Consider the following 15,711-nt stretch of genomic DNA (forward strand, 5'->3'; position numbering starts at 1 on the left):
TCGGAGCAATCCAGACAGGAAAATAATATAACTTAGGGCCTGATGGGTGACCTGTTTAAAAAAATGATGTCCCAAATAACTCCAAACACAGTTGAAGAGATCCTGGACAGAAAAAGCCTCTTCCCTGAACCATTGCACAGGCCTCTATCTTATTTTAACTTGAACAGCTTAAATAAACCGGCCAAGGCTCCATCCAGAGGTATTATAAGAACTGGCAACCATTTTTGTCTCATTTTGAGAACCAGGGTCCCTTCCATTAATACATTATACACCCCCCTCCTCTGACCCTTTTCATTCCTACACGTCGCTTTACTCTGTTTTATTTCACTTGTTCATTCGATCTTAAATTCCACGGATATCTAACAATAATCTGTTATCATATCTAGTTTCAGTCTGACGCAGTTTCAGTTTCCCATCCAGAGCCCATGTTGTTTAAAATAAATTCACTGGCGTCCATCTGAGCGTCTGTGGGCGTGCTGCTCTTAAAAGGAGGTGTGTCCAGAAGCACATTGTTGGCGCTTGATATTTTAAGGCAGTGGAACGACATTAGCCAACATAAACCTGGTCGGAAATCTGTGGGGCAGTATTTCAATGTTATTTCAGGGCTCATTATCCATATTGTAAAATGCAGCTACATAGGCTGATGAACAACAGGCACACACTCTTTTAACACACAGAGCTGATGACAATCTATCTCTTCTACTGAAAAGTGCTCTCTCTAAATATCTTGCTACACCATTATCACCAAGGTGCAAACAAACTTGGCTGTTCTGGGAAAGCGAGGTGGTACTGATTGGTTTTATTGCGTGTCACGCCCAAAACACAACCATGATTAATTACAACCTCTTTGAACCAATGCGCCTGGAGCAGAGACCTTTTTTTTCTTTCTTCAATTATTTATCTGACAAAAGCAAATAAACTTAAGGAACCTGTTCCATGCGCTTTGACAGTTAGAGTCTTTTATGTTTCTATTTCTGTTTTTACAGCACTCTGTGCCAGTGTGTTTGTGTAACAGAAGCAAAAATGTATATATATTTTTTAAAAATTGGATGATATATTAGGATATTATTCCCTTGAGTCATTCGTGGGTTTCAGCAGAATAAAATGAACAGGACAAATACTGTAGTCCCATGTGAAACCATTACAGAGTCCAATTCATTAAGGCATCAACATGGATATGAAGATTTTTTTAATGTGGATTTTTTACATGTTTTATATCTGTTTTTAACACAACACAGTTACTGTAAATGGAGAGCATGTCACCCCATGTATTCACAGTATTAACAGTATTCTCACACTCCACATTATAACCAGACAAAAACACAGCTGTTGTTTGCAGCACATGGGACAAGAATGTCAGGGAGAGAGGAGAGGTCTGTTGCTGCTTACTAACGTTTAAATGTCTTGGGAGAGCCAGGTCCACTTTGAGCCTCTCTAAAGCTGCGGGCACATTTTTATTATGTTTTTCTCATAATACCTCTATTTACAGATATGACTGTCCATATGTTAAAAACCAACATTGGTCTTTCATAAAATGTGCACACTTAGCAATTTTGCGTAGTGCTCAGGGTGATTCCTTTTAAGGTAAACATCCATTTTTCCTTCAACTCGCTGTTGTTCTCCAGTCAGACCTGTGAAGAAGAATCAATGGCAAATTTAATATCCTACCTGATGAACATGATACATGGTAATTTATAGTTTTGAATGGGTGAGTTTGTATGACAGCTTTGAGCTCACCCAGCCTTCGAGCTGTTCTTTCAATTTTCTCCAGAGCGGCCTGCACATCTCCTCCCTCTGGTACGAGCACCTCTACCTCCCCCACATGGTAGCCAAAGTCGGCCTGGTCCAGATCTATCTGCACCCCCTCCTCCTCTAAAGTGAATGACCTCCGCACTGTTGTAAACTCCGCAAAGCATACCAGATTAATTTTGCCCAGCCAAGACTCGTCCTGGTGTGAGGAGGCTGCCTCTGTGTCTCCGTCCTCACAAACGTCTTTGATAACCTCCGTCACTCTCAGCTGGATGTCATGCAGGCTGGTTATCTCCTTGTAGCGAGTGCACAGCGCTGCCGCTTTACTTTGCTCCCCACTCATCGCTTCTGTCCCGCCGACTGCTACTGTTGGACACTTGAGCTCCCAGCATCCTTTACGTTTACGCAGCCACATGTCTCTCAAGGTCAGGTCAAACTGGGGATTGTCAAAATACTGGTCATGAAACTGTCGCTGACCAAGACAGACAGCTGAAGAAAGGGAAGAGGGGAAAGAGACAAATGGATGAATGAATAAAAAGATGGCCACTGAAGTTACAGATCAACCAGAGCAAGTATTAAAGGTTGGACAAGACTTTCAGTGAACATTTGTAAGTTGCCATGGACCCAGACCATGATAAATAACTAAACTCTGAATTTAACCCATGTGCAAATGATTTGTAGACAAATTTAACATGTACCTCCGATCTCCTCCAGAGTCTTCAGAGTTTCAGCATTGCATATGAACTTTCTCTCCACTTCCACACTCATCTGAAATGACACAGTGTCATCAACACTGACAGCACAGTGGGATCACAAGTGAAGCTAAATCCACATAAACCGGCTTCATGACTCATATCAGTCTGGAGTCGGTCACCTCACAGGCAGGTGAACGTCCTAGAGATCCGGGGGGTTTTTCACAGGTGAAAAGGTATAGCTTTGTTTATATATCATTAACACTAACTTGAAGTAATTACACATTAAAAATTAACATTAGCAAGTATACTGTACAGTAAATACAGTTTTAAGGAACCTGAACTATACTTGAGAACCTTTTTTCAACAATGTTTCAGAGATGTTGTTCTTTATTTACCAATGCAGCTTTTCAGTAACCAGTAACTGGGCAGATGGATAAATGAAAATTGAAAGACATAGCGCACTATTAAAAATGTGACTACCAAAAGTATAAAAAAGTAAAATACACCACCACTAATAATAATAACAATAATAATATAAATATACAATATACACAATAATAGAATAATAATAAACCTCCATTTGTTTCCTTTTGAATAAGTGACCCTTACTTTTAATATACTGCATATAAATATCTGCCGTTATTAAAACTGGAGTACTTTAGCCTTTAATCTCCAAACGTACTCAAATGTATTTTTTAGCTTGTGGCGTTTTCAAGTCCTCGCGAACTGTAAACTGTTCGTAAGTGCTTTGTAAATGCACAGTGCATAATTAGATATACGTATAAAGTCGAATTCTCTTTCTCATCAGGCTCGGCTCCTCCCGCCCGCGCCACCTGCTGCAGAGCTCGCGCGTGGAACTTCCAGATTAAAATCCACGAAAACGAACCGTGGCGTGTCTCAAAAGAGCCCAGCTGCAGCCCCACGCACCTTCGCAGGTCAGATCCTCCAATCCACGGGACTCGGCGTCGAGAACTCTGCGATGGCTCGAGCGGAGCGGCGCCGATACACGTCAGCAGAGTGTATTCTGCACAGGCGCAGTCGCAGGCAGCTATGAGGGTGTTGAGGAGCATCACCTCCTGCCCCAGTAGCGCAGGGGCACGAATGGTGCAGTTTTAATCCGCCCCACCTTCGTCAATGTTCACCCCCACCGACTCTCCCCCACACACAGACCGTCCGGTGGGGAAGCACCGGCCACATGTGAAGTCATCCAGCTCTCCGCAGGTCGTCCCCGCCCGGGCGGACGGGACGGGGACTTCACTGTCGTTCACCTATAATGTGAGAACAAGGAAGGTCTAATATTAAAGGGAGGGGCGGGTTGTTGCCCCCCCCCCCCCCCCCTGTAATCCACATACTTTAATGGGACTGTTCGCACGAGGCACTGTCTCATCAGTCCGCGCTGATCAGAGATCAGTGCTGATATAATAACAATGCACCAGTGATATGTGGGTTAAACAGGGCTTTATCTCCGTGTCCCTCTGAATGTCAGCAGCCAGCCTCGGGGGGAGCTGTGGTGTGTTTACTACAGGGGAGAGGGAGGGGGGAGAGAGCAGGAGAGCGAGCGAGCGAGCGAGGAGAGGGAGGAGGAGAGGGAGGGCAGGAAAGAAAACTTTTCACTTCAGAGGAGCCACAGAGGAAGCGTGTGCGTGTGTGCGTGCTGGAGCGGAGACCATGCAGGTAAAACGCATTAGCTAATTGCTCTCAACTTAATTAAACGCGCTCGTGATCGATTAATTGCGCTGCTTCGTGCGCGAGAGTGGCCTGCGACCGCGAGCGGAGCGAGGCACGACGGAGCGAGCCTCCGACTGACCCGATGCCTCGCACAAATCCAACATTAAAAGCCAAACTTTTCCCCCTGTCTCTCGTCTCTCTTTTCGCCTGCTCTCCCGACACCACCCCCACCGTCGGGCCGACCGCGGCGCACGTCCTCCGGTTCAGAGCTTCTCCCCCCCCCCTCTCTCCCCCCTCCAGACACTGTTACGGACCGAGGCGCTTAAATCATAGTTTACATGGACATGTGTTGCACCGAAGTGTTTAAGGTGTGGATTTCAGCGCTAGGACGCGTCTAAAGGGGTCTGCTGGGCGGGGGGTATGGGAGAGAAGGAGGGAGGGAGGAGGAGGAGGAGGCGCGGGGGGGGGGGGGCGAGGGTTTTCTAACACGTCTGTGAGCGGAGCCACGTTCGTTAATTAAACGGCTGTGTAGGCCTCGGTCTGCGCTGAGCGGCGGTGGCGGAGCGGCGCTACATGCCCTCGACCAGCGGGGCACGGAGCTAACTCGAGGCCGAGGTTTGTGACCTGAAGCCCCGCGAGCGCGAGTGTGTGCGTTTCTTTTCTTTTCTTGTCCCGCTGAACCAGCCGGAGTGCGGGAGCTGCAGTTCCCACCTGGACCGGGTAGAGTTATCGGGGGTGGGGAGACGGGAGGGGGGAGGGAGGAGGGGGGGGGGGAGCAGTTAATTATCTGCCAGCTAACAGGCTAGCTAGCAAAGTCACACGACCGCTCAGCCCCGTGCGGCTCGGTGAGTGTTTCACGGAGGGGCAGCCCGCACCGACGCCCGTCACGGACACGAGCGAGCGGCTCTCGCTGCGCGGTTATTCTCGCTCGGCCGCGGTGCCAGCTCTCGCGGAGACGCCGCCGTAATGCGACGTTTCTCAGCCGCTGCTCAGCCTAGCCGGCTAGCTAATTGATTCATCTCTGGTCGGCGTAGCTAATTAGACCTGTCGCTAATTAGCCAACTACGGGCGGAGAGGCGTCGGTCGAGCTCTGCCTCGGCTTCCCGATACGCGATCGTGATCGCGGCGGTTATGGAGACGGCGCAGTGTGCCTCGTCGGAACATGATGTGGTCGTATTACCCCGTTAGCCTGCTAATTGGCATGAGGAGGAAGTGACTGTAGCTGCGGTGGCGTTGAACTGCTGTCCGGCTGCGTCTGGGATTATGGATGCTTTGCAGAAAATACACACGAGAGCTTCGTGGTCTGCTCTGACTTAACAGATCCTAACTGCGTGTGGAGCCAAGTATGATCTCGGATCACAGTGAGCATGTTGACCACATGCTCCTGGTGTATTGGTCAAAACAGAGAGAGGGGGGGGGGGGGTTGTAAATTGTCAGGCAGCACATGCTATCATTTGCCGCTTCTCCTCCAGGCTGTCCTGCATTTAATAAAGTTACGTGCTCATGTGGTATTAGATCAGTATGTTGAGTTATAGTCAATGCACTATAGGTCTGAAACGATGGTGTTTTTAAAAAAAAAAATCAATATCCTAGTTTGCTACAGTGAAATGTAAAGGCCCACTGAAAGCATTAGATGGATACTCCTATACATTACAAAGGTGTCATTTAAACAATTGCATTACGGTGTGATTTGATTTAATCACTGCAGTAAAAAATGTTAGGGGACCTCCCTGCAAAGCCTGGTTAATGTTTAAAGAGAAGTCAGGAATGAAACTTTAAAGGCCGGGAGGACTGAGATACTGATCTCTGGTTGGTTTTACTGTTGCATGCTAATCTTAGGCCATGTTTCAGATTGGCTGTGAATGATGAATGCCGATTGCTTAACAAAGGTGTGATCGGGTATAATACACCCATCTTGAGCTTGGTCACATGAAATTTCTTTCTTTATATCCCTTATTGCTGTCTCTTTTTTTGGTCTGTGAAATCCTTTATATAGTGTTTGTGGCAAACAGTTGCTGCTTCAGAGAGAGTTGGATTCCCCTAAAATGTTCTTGTATTTGTCAGGAGGAGTCTGGAGAGACACTGAGCAGTGAAAGCAATGGGGTGTCAGAGTGGCTGTGCCCCCTCTGCCAACAAGGCCAAACAGACAGATCCTCCCTTTCTCTGCATCTCACGGAGCAACACAGTGTACTTCCCTCTTGTGTCGACAGACTGCTGGATATTGTAAGTATGTCTGAACAGTATGGTCAATACATATTTCACTTGTTGTTGTTGTTGTTTTTTTACTACACATGAAGGGTGAAATGTGGTTACTTTGGGTCATACATCATTTATGCGCATAATGTTTAATAAGTCCACTTGTTGCTGGCTGATAAACAGGGGTACAAACACCCTATAGTGTTATAGGTAATAAAGTTTGAGGTGCATTAAGCTTATTTTTTTGGTGAGATTCCTGAGATGTTGATTCAACTTGATGGTTATTTTAAAGGTATTCTAGGTGAAAGTGGCTTCAGGATTTATCCCTCAACATCAGTAACAAACAGCGCAAAAGAGTTATAGTGACATCAAAATGGTGACATATGCTGAAAAGAGAAAGAATGGTCACAAGTAGACTCATAAACTTTTGAAGTAACTCTAAAAACACACATGAGCTTCATCATACTACCTGAGTACTTACTGCTCTGAATTTGTGTCTGTCTACTCTGTTTAATTCTGTAATTATGAGAAATAATCCCATATATTGATTAATTTATGAATCCCCGAGTGTGGTCACGCATACATACGTCCAAAGAGACAAGTTACATAGGCTACATGCATGCATGCAAGTTGTGACTGATGATGCTTTCTATTTTCATGACTTGTCTGTGCAAATTCACTTTAAGCAGTCAGCACTGTTGTAATATTTCATTGTTTGGTTAAGCCAGTTACAAAGTATCGTGCGTGTGAAAGTATACGCTGAGTGGACATCAACAGTCCATGACAGTTTAGTATGTAAAGTGTTTAGACGTAGAGGGAGCTGACGTGGTGAATGGATTAATCAGACAGCTTAATGCATACCTTAAAGGAAATTTACTAATCTGAAAGGAGCCAGTGGAGAATGAAGTTTTCCATGGTCTTTTTTTCTTTTTCTTTTTAAAGGCTGTTCTAAAACTGGGTGCCAGCGGAGGAGAAGAGGACAAAGGTGCTCAAAAGTCTTCAGGTGAGGTTGAAAAATACTAATATGTTAGTTAAATCACAACATTGAACACTATAATAACACACATACTGGTTATTGGATGGATTAGTATAATGTGGCACCGCTCTGTGCCACTGAAATAGTGTTGGTTATGTTTTGTAACGCTGTAGACTGGATAAGTTATGCTTTCACCGTGGAAATTTTCACCTGACGTGGGTGAGAAAAATTAATTTGGGAAATCGGTGTGTAATTGTGTTAAATCTTTATATTACTTTTTACCAGATTCTGAATCCTCACAACCGAAGCACGCTGAAGACGACGTCACTTCAGAACCCGGTCAATCGAGTAAGAGTTCAGACGCTACCCCAACACTTGTAGACAAAGAGATGGAGGAAGAGAGAATAATTGAGCAGGGGGGAGTATTTCCCTCCTCTGAGCCAGAGGAGGAGGGAAATGAACTCACAGGAGCCAAACGGCAAAATGCAACTGAAAACACAGAAATCCCAGACGCCAGTGAACAGTCAGTTGGTAAAAATGGTGTGCCAGCTGAAAATAACACCCGCTCATTCAAATGCAATGCCTGTCTGGAAACTTTTGCCAGCAGAACTGCCTTGAGCGTTCATTACAACTCAGCATCCCACATTCAGAGGATGACGACAGGCTTTGCAGAGAGCGATCCCCAATTTCCCTCAGTTCCTGTTCTGCCTCGGCCATTTGTATCAAACAAACCCTACCAGTGTGCTGTATGTCGAGTCTCTTACAATCACGCCATCACCCTCGAGAGCCATATGAAATCTGTCTTGCACCAGACCCGCAGCAGGAATGCTGGAATTGTTGCACATGCTGCAACCAGCACAGTGGCCACTGCTGGATTGGGAGGCATCACCCCCACTGCTCCAAATGCTGTGGTGAGCACACCTGGAAGTGTATCCACTCAGTTAGTGACCACCACCAACTGTGCTGCTCCTGGAACCGTGATGGTGACTACTACAAAAGACGGAGAGCAGATTCAAACTTCCCAAGTGGCTCCCTCCCTTCTCACCTCCCCTGTGGCCTCAGCTCAGGCAGTCTCAGCCTTCCTCACCCTCCTTACATCGAGTCCAAACACCCTCTCACACTCCCTCCTCCCCTCCCTGTTTGCAGCCGGTGCTGCTCCTGGTGCAGCCACACATCAGCTCGTGCCTCACCCGCAAATGGTCATGCCCTTGATCTTGAACGGGCTCCAAGCCCAAACTCAGCAGCACCAAGAAAACCAGCAAGGCCAGCTCCTTACCCAGTGTGTGCCATTTGTAGGTCTAAGCACAGCCCAGCAAGCCCTCCTAACCCAAAGACTTAGTAGCTTACAGAGCCAATGGCCCTCTGCAGGACTTACGACAAACGTAAGTCAGCCCTGCCCGGATGAGCAAAAACAGACTATAAATTGTGAGAGAGAACAAGAGAGGCAGGACAGTGATGAGACGGTTGAGGAGGAGGTCTCGGCTCAGATCAAGGACAGCGATAACAAGATGACAGTCAACAATAAAACAGAGAAACTTAAGAAAGAGGACACTAAAGAAGCACAGTGTCCTAATATAGAAAAAAAAGTGAAGGCTGAGAATAGTGAAGACAATGGGAAGACACATAGAGATAGCACAACAGATGGAGGCCGCTCGACTAATCAGCTGGACCTGGAAGGTGATAAAGCAGCTAGCCTGAATCTCTCCCCAGCGGGCACAGAGAAAAGCCTCCGCAATAACAGCCTCTCGCCTTCTGCATCTGTGCCCAGCAACTCAACCCTCAGTCCTGTACATTTAAACCTTACGCTCAGCCCTGATTCTACTCCTCAAAAATCACAATCTGGGACTAGTCCTTGTGGTTGTCTTGGCACCCCGAAATCCAGTCCGAATACAAATGCCTTAACTAACAACCAAACTCGATCCCATTGTAGTACAATAGGATCAATTTATTCAGAACTTCCAGTGCTGTCAGAGTTCCAGTCGGAGGTTCTCTGGGCGTTCTTTGAGTCACGTAGCGCGGCTGATGCTGCAAGTCCTCCTCGTGAAGACTGCGAGGCGCTAGGCAGAGAGGTCGGGCTCTCCGAGGACGAGGTACGTAGGTGGCTGAGCCAAGCCCGACAAGCCAAACGGAGGCAGAGGGCGACAGAGTCTGACCGCCTGCAAAGTTCTGCAGGATTTACAAGGCACTCCCAGAGTTCTGACTATGATGATGAGGAAAGCTCACTAATTATAGCAGAAGGTGAAGATGATGCGGAAGCTTCAGGGAGTCAGGCAATAGATTTGTCTAGTACAAGAGGGAAACGCAGACCGAGAGATTTGGGAGTGGAGGGTCAGGGAGATTCCTGTCTCACGTCTGACTCAGAAAATGAGGTGTACACCTCTGTTATTGTGTCTGATGAGGAAAGTCAGAGTGGGTCTGTGAGGGAGGGTACTGAGAGCCCTGCTAAAGGTGAAGCACTCCGGGAGGTCCATGCTGATAAAGGATCAGTTGGAGGAAAGGTCTTGCGCTCCACAACTGTGTTTCTCTCCGATGCAGAGGATGAGTATGAAGATGAGGAGGGTGGAGGAGGTCAGAGGTCCAAAAGGAAAAAAAGGAAGGGGGAGTTTGAGCGTGACGAGGTGGAGGTAAAGAAGGAGAGACAGGACCCAGATGTGGATCTAGAGTTGGAGGCCCAAGGGGATCCTCCAAGTTCACAGTTCCACTTAATGGACCATCCTGAGATTCCAACCAGTGCTCTGCACTCACTTCCCTTGTCCCTCTCTCACTTCTCCACTCAGTTCCTTAGTCCCTATGTCCTCTCCCTTACTCCCTCAATGGTTGGAGATGGGAGCAAAATACCAGTCTTTCCTAACCCTCCAACAATCACACGCTTCTCAAGCTCTGTTCTGTCGCCGTCACTCTCCTCCCACAACCAAACTTCTCATTACCTGTCGAATGGGGGGGACTGTGAGTCTGCTCTGGACCTCAGCATGGGAAAAAACAGCTCAAAATCTGCTTCTTCCTCCTCATCTCTGGCTGATAAGATTGCAGCACAGAAGGGACAGCTGCTGGATGGACTTGGCTTGAGACCCACATCAAAAGGTCTTGTCGTCGTCCAAGTTAAGCCTGAATCAGTTGGTGTGATGCCCTCATCTAACAGCAGCATGAGTCTTGTCAACTGCAATAACATGAAAAAGTCTAGTATTTACATGAGGTCAACTGAGAAAATGAATAAAACTTTATTGGAAAGGGAACAAGAAAAAGAAAGGGAGAAGGAAAAGGAGAGAGACCAAGATCCGCAGCAGAGGAGGGCTAAAGGAAAAAGGTATCGGGACATGCGACGTTCGAGAACCATCATTCAAGCTGAACAACTTGACGTTCTGTACGGCTGCTATTTCAAAGACCCAAATCCTGGAAAACATGAGTTTGAACAGATTTCAGAGTGGGTCCACCTCCCAAAGAAGGTTGTTCAGATTTGGTTCCAGAACATGAGGGCGAGGGAACGAAAGGGTGAGGTCAGGTTTATCAGCGATGGCACCCTGGCTGCGGTTGGCAAGCCTCTCATCAAATTTACGTGGCCTCTATCCAAACCTATATTCTCCAACAAGCCTCCTTCAAACAATACTGGGTGCATTACAACTGCTCCGATTGTGCGCACGCTCATAAAGACAGAGAGGGAGCCTGTAAAGGAGCTGAGCAAACCAGTCATGGTGAAAAAAGTAACCCCTGTTCCCATCAAGCCTAAGGAGGTGGTTTCTTCTACTGCGGTCTCTCCTGTGAGCAGCAGTGTGTCTGCAGTGCCAAAGACCAAGCTTGAAACCACCAGCAACGTCACTATGGTCAAAGTTGCACCCAAAGTCAACACCCCTGTCCTTTTAGCTCCGCCCAAGGATCCAATCCCCATTGCCCCACGACCGGCCCAGAAACGAAAACTAGAGGAGGAGAGTGAGGAAGAAGAGACTGATGAAGAGCTTGAGGATGAGATGGGTCCTGGACCAGGGACCACTAACCGCATGGTGCCCAAGCTGCCCACAACCCCCATCAACAACAGGCCTCCTGCCGCTACAGTGGTGCCACAAAAACAGAATGGGCTTAACTACTGGACCCCCAAAGTCCCCATAAAGATCAACACTCTATCAAGAGAACAACTGGCTCTTCCCACACATGCGCCCCCTCGGACCATCCCCCCACCCCCCACTCCCAGCATTGCACCAGTTAGCCCGAACACCCCCAGCTCTGCCAAAGTGGCCAGCCCCAGCCCCTCCACCCCAGTCGTAGCTAAATCAAGCCCAACAGAGAGCAGCTATCTTCCCCACTCATCCAGCCGTAGGCCGCGTACACACTTGTCCTGTCTACAGCTGTCTATCCTGCAGTCCTGTTACGAGACCTGTGCTCACCCTAATGCAATGGAGTGTGAGGCGATTGGCACTGAGCTGAATCTGCCGCTCAAAGTTGTGCAGATCTGGTTCCAAAACACCAGAGCCAAGGAGAAGCGCTGGAGGTTGCAGCAGGAAAAACTGGTAAGTGGACTTAAAACATCAGTTTGTTTTTTTATATTCTATAATGCCTTTCTTCTATGACTATGTAATTCAACATTGGATATTAGATTTGAGAGGAATCAGAGTTTGATGAATTTAAATCAATGACGTTAAATCAAAGATTTTCTGAAATCTTTTCTTACAAACACAAACGTAGTTGTTAGAACTGTGAATCATTTGAATTTGACTGTCAATTTTTGCTATATTTTCATATACATTCATCATGTTATGATAATGACTTCAACCTTATTGCTCAGCCCTGATTTATTCAATTTGGCACAATGTGTTTTGACTTCTGAAAATGTCAACCTTCAGCATTATTTAACCATTATATTTGGTAATAATCCAACTTTGGTGTGTTTTGATTATACAGAGACTTATTTTTGACTGCATAGAATATAAGTTGAAAACACATTGCTCTCTATTAAGAAAAAATATAACTAGAATGGCATACAGTTAAATGTATATATCTGCCAAGGTCAAACAATCCTACACATCTGTCATACTCCTAGTAGGAACATGGAAGTGATCTTATAATCAATCAAACATTATATCCTGAGAAACTGGTGAAAATTTGGAGAAATGCATTGCAACATTACATTAAACTTGTTCCCTCTTGGTCCCATCTTTCTGGCCGTATCCTCCCATTCCCAGTCTCCTCTGTCAGGTGGAAAGGTGGACATGAGCTCAGGAAGCTACTTGCAGTACAACGCTCTCAAAGCCAATCGTCCCATCCTGCCCAAACCCGTTCAGCTGACAATTACTGAGCCTGCAACTTCCCCTGTGGCCGGCCAGCCAGTGCCAAAGGAAACCCTGACAGGCCGCTGCGATGCCTGTAATGTCTCCTTTGAATCCCGGGCGGCAGCGAGGGCCCACGTCTTCTCCCCACGCCATCTGGCAACCCTGAGAACCACTAACTTTGGACAGCCGACGACGCTCGTCAACAAGAATGGCACCGGTAATGGTGGACCTGGAAGTGCTGTGCCGGGCTCGCAGGTCTCTCATTCCACTCCGGTTACCAGTTCTGGAGGGGAGAGGGTTATCGAGTCGCCTCCGCCAACGGCCACCAGCAACAGTTAAACACTCAGATCAGGATTGGTCTGCACACTGACTATTCTTGGACCCATTTGGGCTCCTCAGATTTTAATAAACAAATTTGAGCACTAATCAAAAGCTAATATTGTTTAGGTTTTGAAGTTGGCTCCCCCTGCACCCGCTATCCTTTGCTCAACCTTCACCGACTCGAAATCCGTTAATCTACAGAGTTCACCTGGAATCCAACACAACAGCAGACTATTTCCACGCGGCTTCCCACGTAATCAGCTGCTGTCTGATTGGTGATGATCGTGTCTAGAGTTTCCCCCGATCCTCACACACTGTATCCAAACATTTTTGGTCCTAACCCTGTGGTTATATAATACCTAACTTCAGTGACCTTCCTGTAGTTTGTAAAGGCACTCAACTTGCCATGCTTGAACTGTCCTCCTCTCAAGACTGATGCAAAAGTATTTCCTCTTTGGAAGTGGCCATTTGACGGTGGGCCCAGAAACACTTTTTGGGATAATAACATAAAATACTCACATTAGTAACTCCCAGTTTGCTCCTGTGGAATTGCTTTTCTTATGCCTCCTCTCACTTCTAGAGCAAAGATTGCTTGGCTAAAGCTGGACTGGACTGAACCATTGAAAGAGGATTAACTGACTGTCACCTTTTAATTTGCTATGGCAGTGTGATCTGAAGAGTGTTGTGTCTACTGATTTGGGATATATAAAAGAGGTACTTTGGAGAAAATAGGGCTGTTGAATCGTCCCCATTTACATGTTCACAGTTTTCACGACAATCCAAATAGACAGGGCAAAAAGAAAAAAAAATCCTGGCATACGGCACTTTGACACATTTTACATTGTTTGAAATGTTTTTAAGCATTCTAATGCAAGTGTCTTTTTTATGGAAAGATACAATAATGCATGTGGGATGCCTTAATATAAATTACGTGAAATACATTGATTTTGTTTTTCTAGTCTAATGAAACATGCTTTAGGTGTGAGAATAATATTGTGGAAAATACTGACCTGGGAACAAATGGAGAGGGGCTCTGTTTCAAAATGCTTTCATATGCATTTGTGGGGGGTTCTCTGAATCATGTATTCTTTATCTGGGGCATAATGAATCCTGCCTGTAAAGTTCTCATCCTTTTCCCGGCCAAGGACTATAATTACCACCTATCTTGCTTTTACAACAAGTTTGATCCTGTTGATTTCTTTTCTCTCCAAAATGTTTAGATCTCAATTTGGAATACAGCTCTTCAAACCAGTTGAAAGGTAATGTTTTCACCTCCTGTGAGTTGTTAGAAACATTACTGCCTTAAGAGTAAACACCTCGAGCTACATCAACTCAAGCCCAGGTGATCCTTGTATATTGTTAGTGAATAAATTTCCCCCACACATGGCAAATTTAAGCTTATTACATTACTTTCCTGGTTTTGTTTTTCCAAGTTAAGGTCTCCATATTATTCACTTCAGTATTTATAAAAATGACAATTAAATCATTAAAAAATTGGTGTAATATTTTTATTTAGGTCAAACCCAAACCTCTGTAATATTAAAAGAAAGGGGCTTGAAATGGGCCATTTCCCACACTTTTTTTTTTGTCCCCACGTCTTGTTCAGTTGTTCAGAGTTACTAATTCTGGTAATGTACGTGCTGTGAAAAGAGACCTGACACCTGGAAACCGTGACGAGGGAGAAAGATGGGTTTTTAAACATTATCCTTGTGGGACTAATGGATACTTCGGTCTAGGAAGCAAATTGGGAAACATTAAACGTGTTGACTGAGAGCTGACGAGATGGTGCTGTGTTGAAGGACACATAACGTACTAAAGATGTTTTCCTTCAATTTAATTTGTATATTAATGTTACTATGGATAGTTTTAACAAAATGCAAAATGAAAACGTGAACTTTTTTGTAAAGAAATATATTAAAAAAATAACTGATATTCCAAAGTAATCCTCCCTTTGCTTTCTGTCATTCAAAAACCAAAAAGCTATCTTGAGGTTGACAGAGGGCGGGAGAGGGGTTCATAAATGCAAACTGTAAAGGACATCCCACGGCTTGAAACTTGCACTAGTCCACAATTCTTTTGCACAAGCTACAGACATTTGAAAAAGAACACAGCCATTAACATGACATTAAGAGTCACTCGGTGTGGTTTTTGAAACGACTGGGGTAACGACACGCTCTCATGAATAATAATCTGTACTCCTGTTGGAAACTGTATCTTGTCTGTAAAACAAGGACTGCAGTGCTTGGACCTCAAGACTGGGATCTCTCTCTCTCTCACACACACGCACACACACAAACGGTGTTGCACTGTCCAAACTAGATAGGTTTTTATGGAGATCTGCTTTTTATCCTCTATGTTTTGTCACTTTGATTATCACTTGTTATAACTGTACTACTACTTATACAATTTATCATTTATACTCATCACTGTTTTTTGATTATTATTGATCCATAATGGTTTTAAATGCCACCTCTGCTCAACAAGAGTATGGTATTCCTTTGAATATTGAACAATAATAGTGGCAGTGTTGATATGAATTGTTAGATTTTTGATTAAGCTTATTTTTCCTCCTCACTTGTACCTGCCTTTTTGTGTTTGGTCTCCATTATGCTTTCTTTGATATACAGAAAAAGAAATAAAATCAGTTGAACAACAAATATGTGTGTAATTGCTATACCACTGGGCCATTTATTAAAACAGTGTGAGATCAGGAGTGGTCACATGGTTTCTTTGACAGTGAAATACTAGCTAGTTTGTTTGTGGTCTTGAAAAAAACAATAGCATCAGATCCTTGATGGTTGTTAATATAGAAATCACAGATGGAAAATGTCTCTCAGAAATCTTGAAT

General features: G+C 45.2%; 2 protein-coding genes across 3 annotated transcripts; one reads left to right on the forward strand and one right to left on the reverse strand.

The window, feature by feature from the left end:
- Nucleotides 1–1,172: 1,172 nt before the first annotated feature.
- On the reverse strand, nucleotides 1,173–3,712 carry thtpa (thiamine triphosphatase). Of its 2 annotated transcripts, none has more exons than XM_035618595.2 (4): nucleotides 3,372–3,712; nucleotides 2,448–2,517; nucleotides 1,738–2,238; nucleotides 1,173–1,631 (listed from the first exon to the last, which is right to left on the reverse strand). In XM_035618595.2, exons 2-4 carry the CDS (start codon nucleotides 2,515–2,517, stop codon nucleotides 1,528–1,530), a joined length of 675 nt encoding a protein of 224 aa, XP_035474488.1. In that variant the 5' UTR covers nucleotides 3,372–3,712; the 3' UTR covers nucleotides 1,173–1,527. The 2 variants fall into 2 exon arrangements, with proteins under 2 accessions (XP_035474488.1, XP_035474489.1); XM_035618596.2 differs by having other exon boundaries at nucleotides 3,331–3,712.
- Nucleotides 3,713–3,986: 274 nt separating this feature from the next.
- Nucleotides 3,987–15,520, forward strand: zfhx2 (zinc finger homeobox 2). Its single transcript, XM_035618591.2, has 5 exons — nucleotides 3,987–4,118; nucleotides 6,177–6,335; nucleotides 7,251–7,311; nucleotides 7,570–11,783; nucleotides 12,456–15,520. Exons 1-5 carry the CDS (start codon nucleotides 4,113–4,115, stop codon nucleotides 12,879–12,881), a joined length of 4,866 nt encoding a protein of 1,621 aa, XP_035474484.1. The 5' UTR covers nucleotides 3,987–4,112; the 3' UTR covers nucleotides 12,882–15,520.
- Nucleotides 15,521–15,711: the final 191 nt, after the last annotated feature.

Source organism: Scophthalmus maximus, chromosome 21 (assembly GCF_022379125.1).
Source record: "Scophthalmus maximus strain ysfricsl-2021 chromosome 21, ASM2237912v1, whole genome shotgun sequence".
NCBI lineage: Eukaryota > Metazoa > Chordata > Actinopteri > Pleuronectiformes > Scophthalmidae > Scophthalmus > Scophthalmus maximus.

Coding starts and splice junctions, on each gene's coding strand:
- zfhx2 (XM_035618591.2), top strand. Junction 6,336..7,250: donor TCGACAGACTGCTGGATATT/GTAAGTATGTCT, acceptor TTCTTTTTAAAG/GCTGTTCTAAAACTGGGTGC. Junction 7,312..7,569: donor AGGTGCTCAAAAGTCTTCAG/GTGAGGTTGAAA, acceptor ACTTTTTACCAG/ATTCTGAATCCTCACAACCG.
- thtpa (XM_035618595.2), bottom strand. CDS start 2,517: ATGAGTGTGGAAGTGGAGAGAAAGTTCATATGCAATGCTGAAACTCTG. Junction 2,239..2,447: donor GACTCTGGAGGAGATCGGAG/GTACATGTTAAA, acceptor CCCTTTCTTCAG/CTGTCTGTCTTGGTCAGCGA. Junction 1,632..1,737: donor AAGAACAGCTCGAAGGCTGG/GTGAGCTCAAAG, acceptor TCTTCTTCACAG/GTCTGACTGGAGAACAACAG.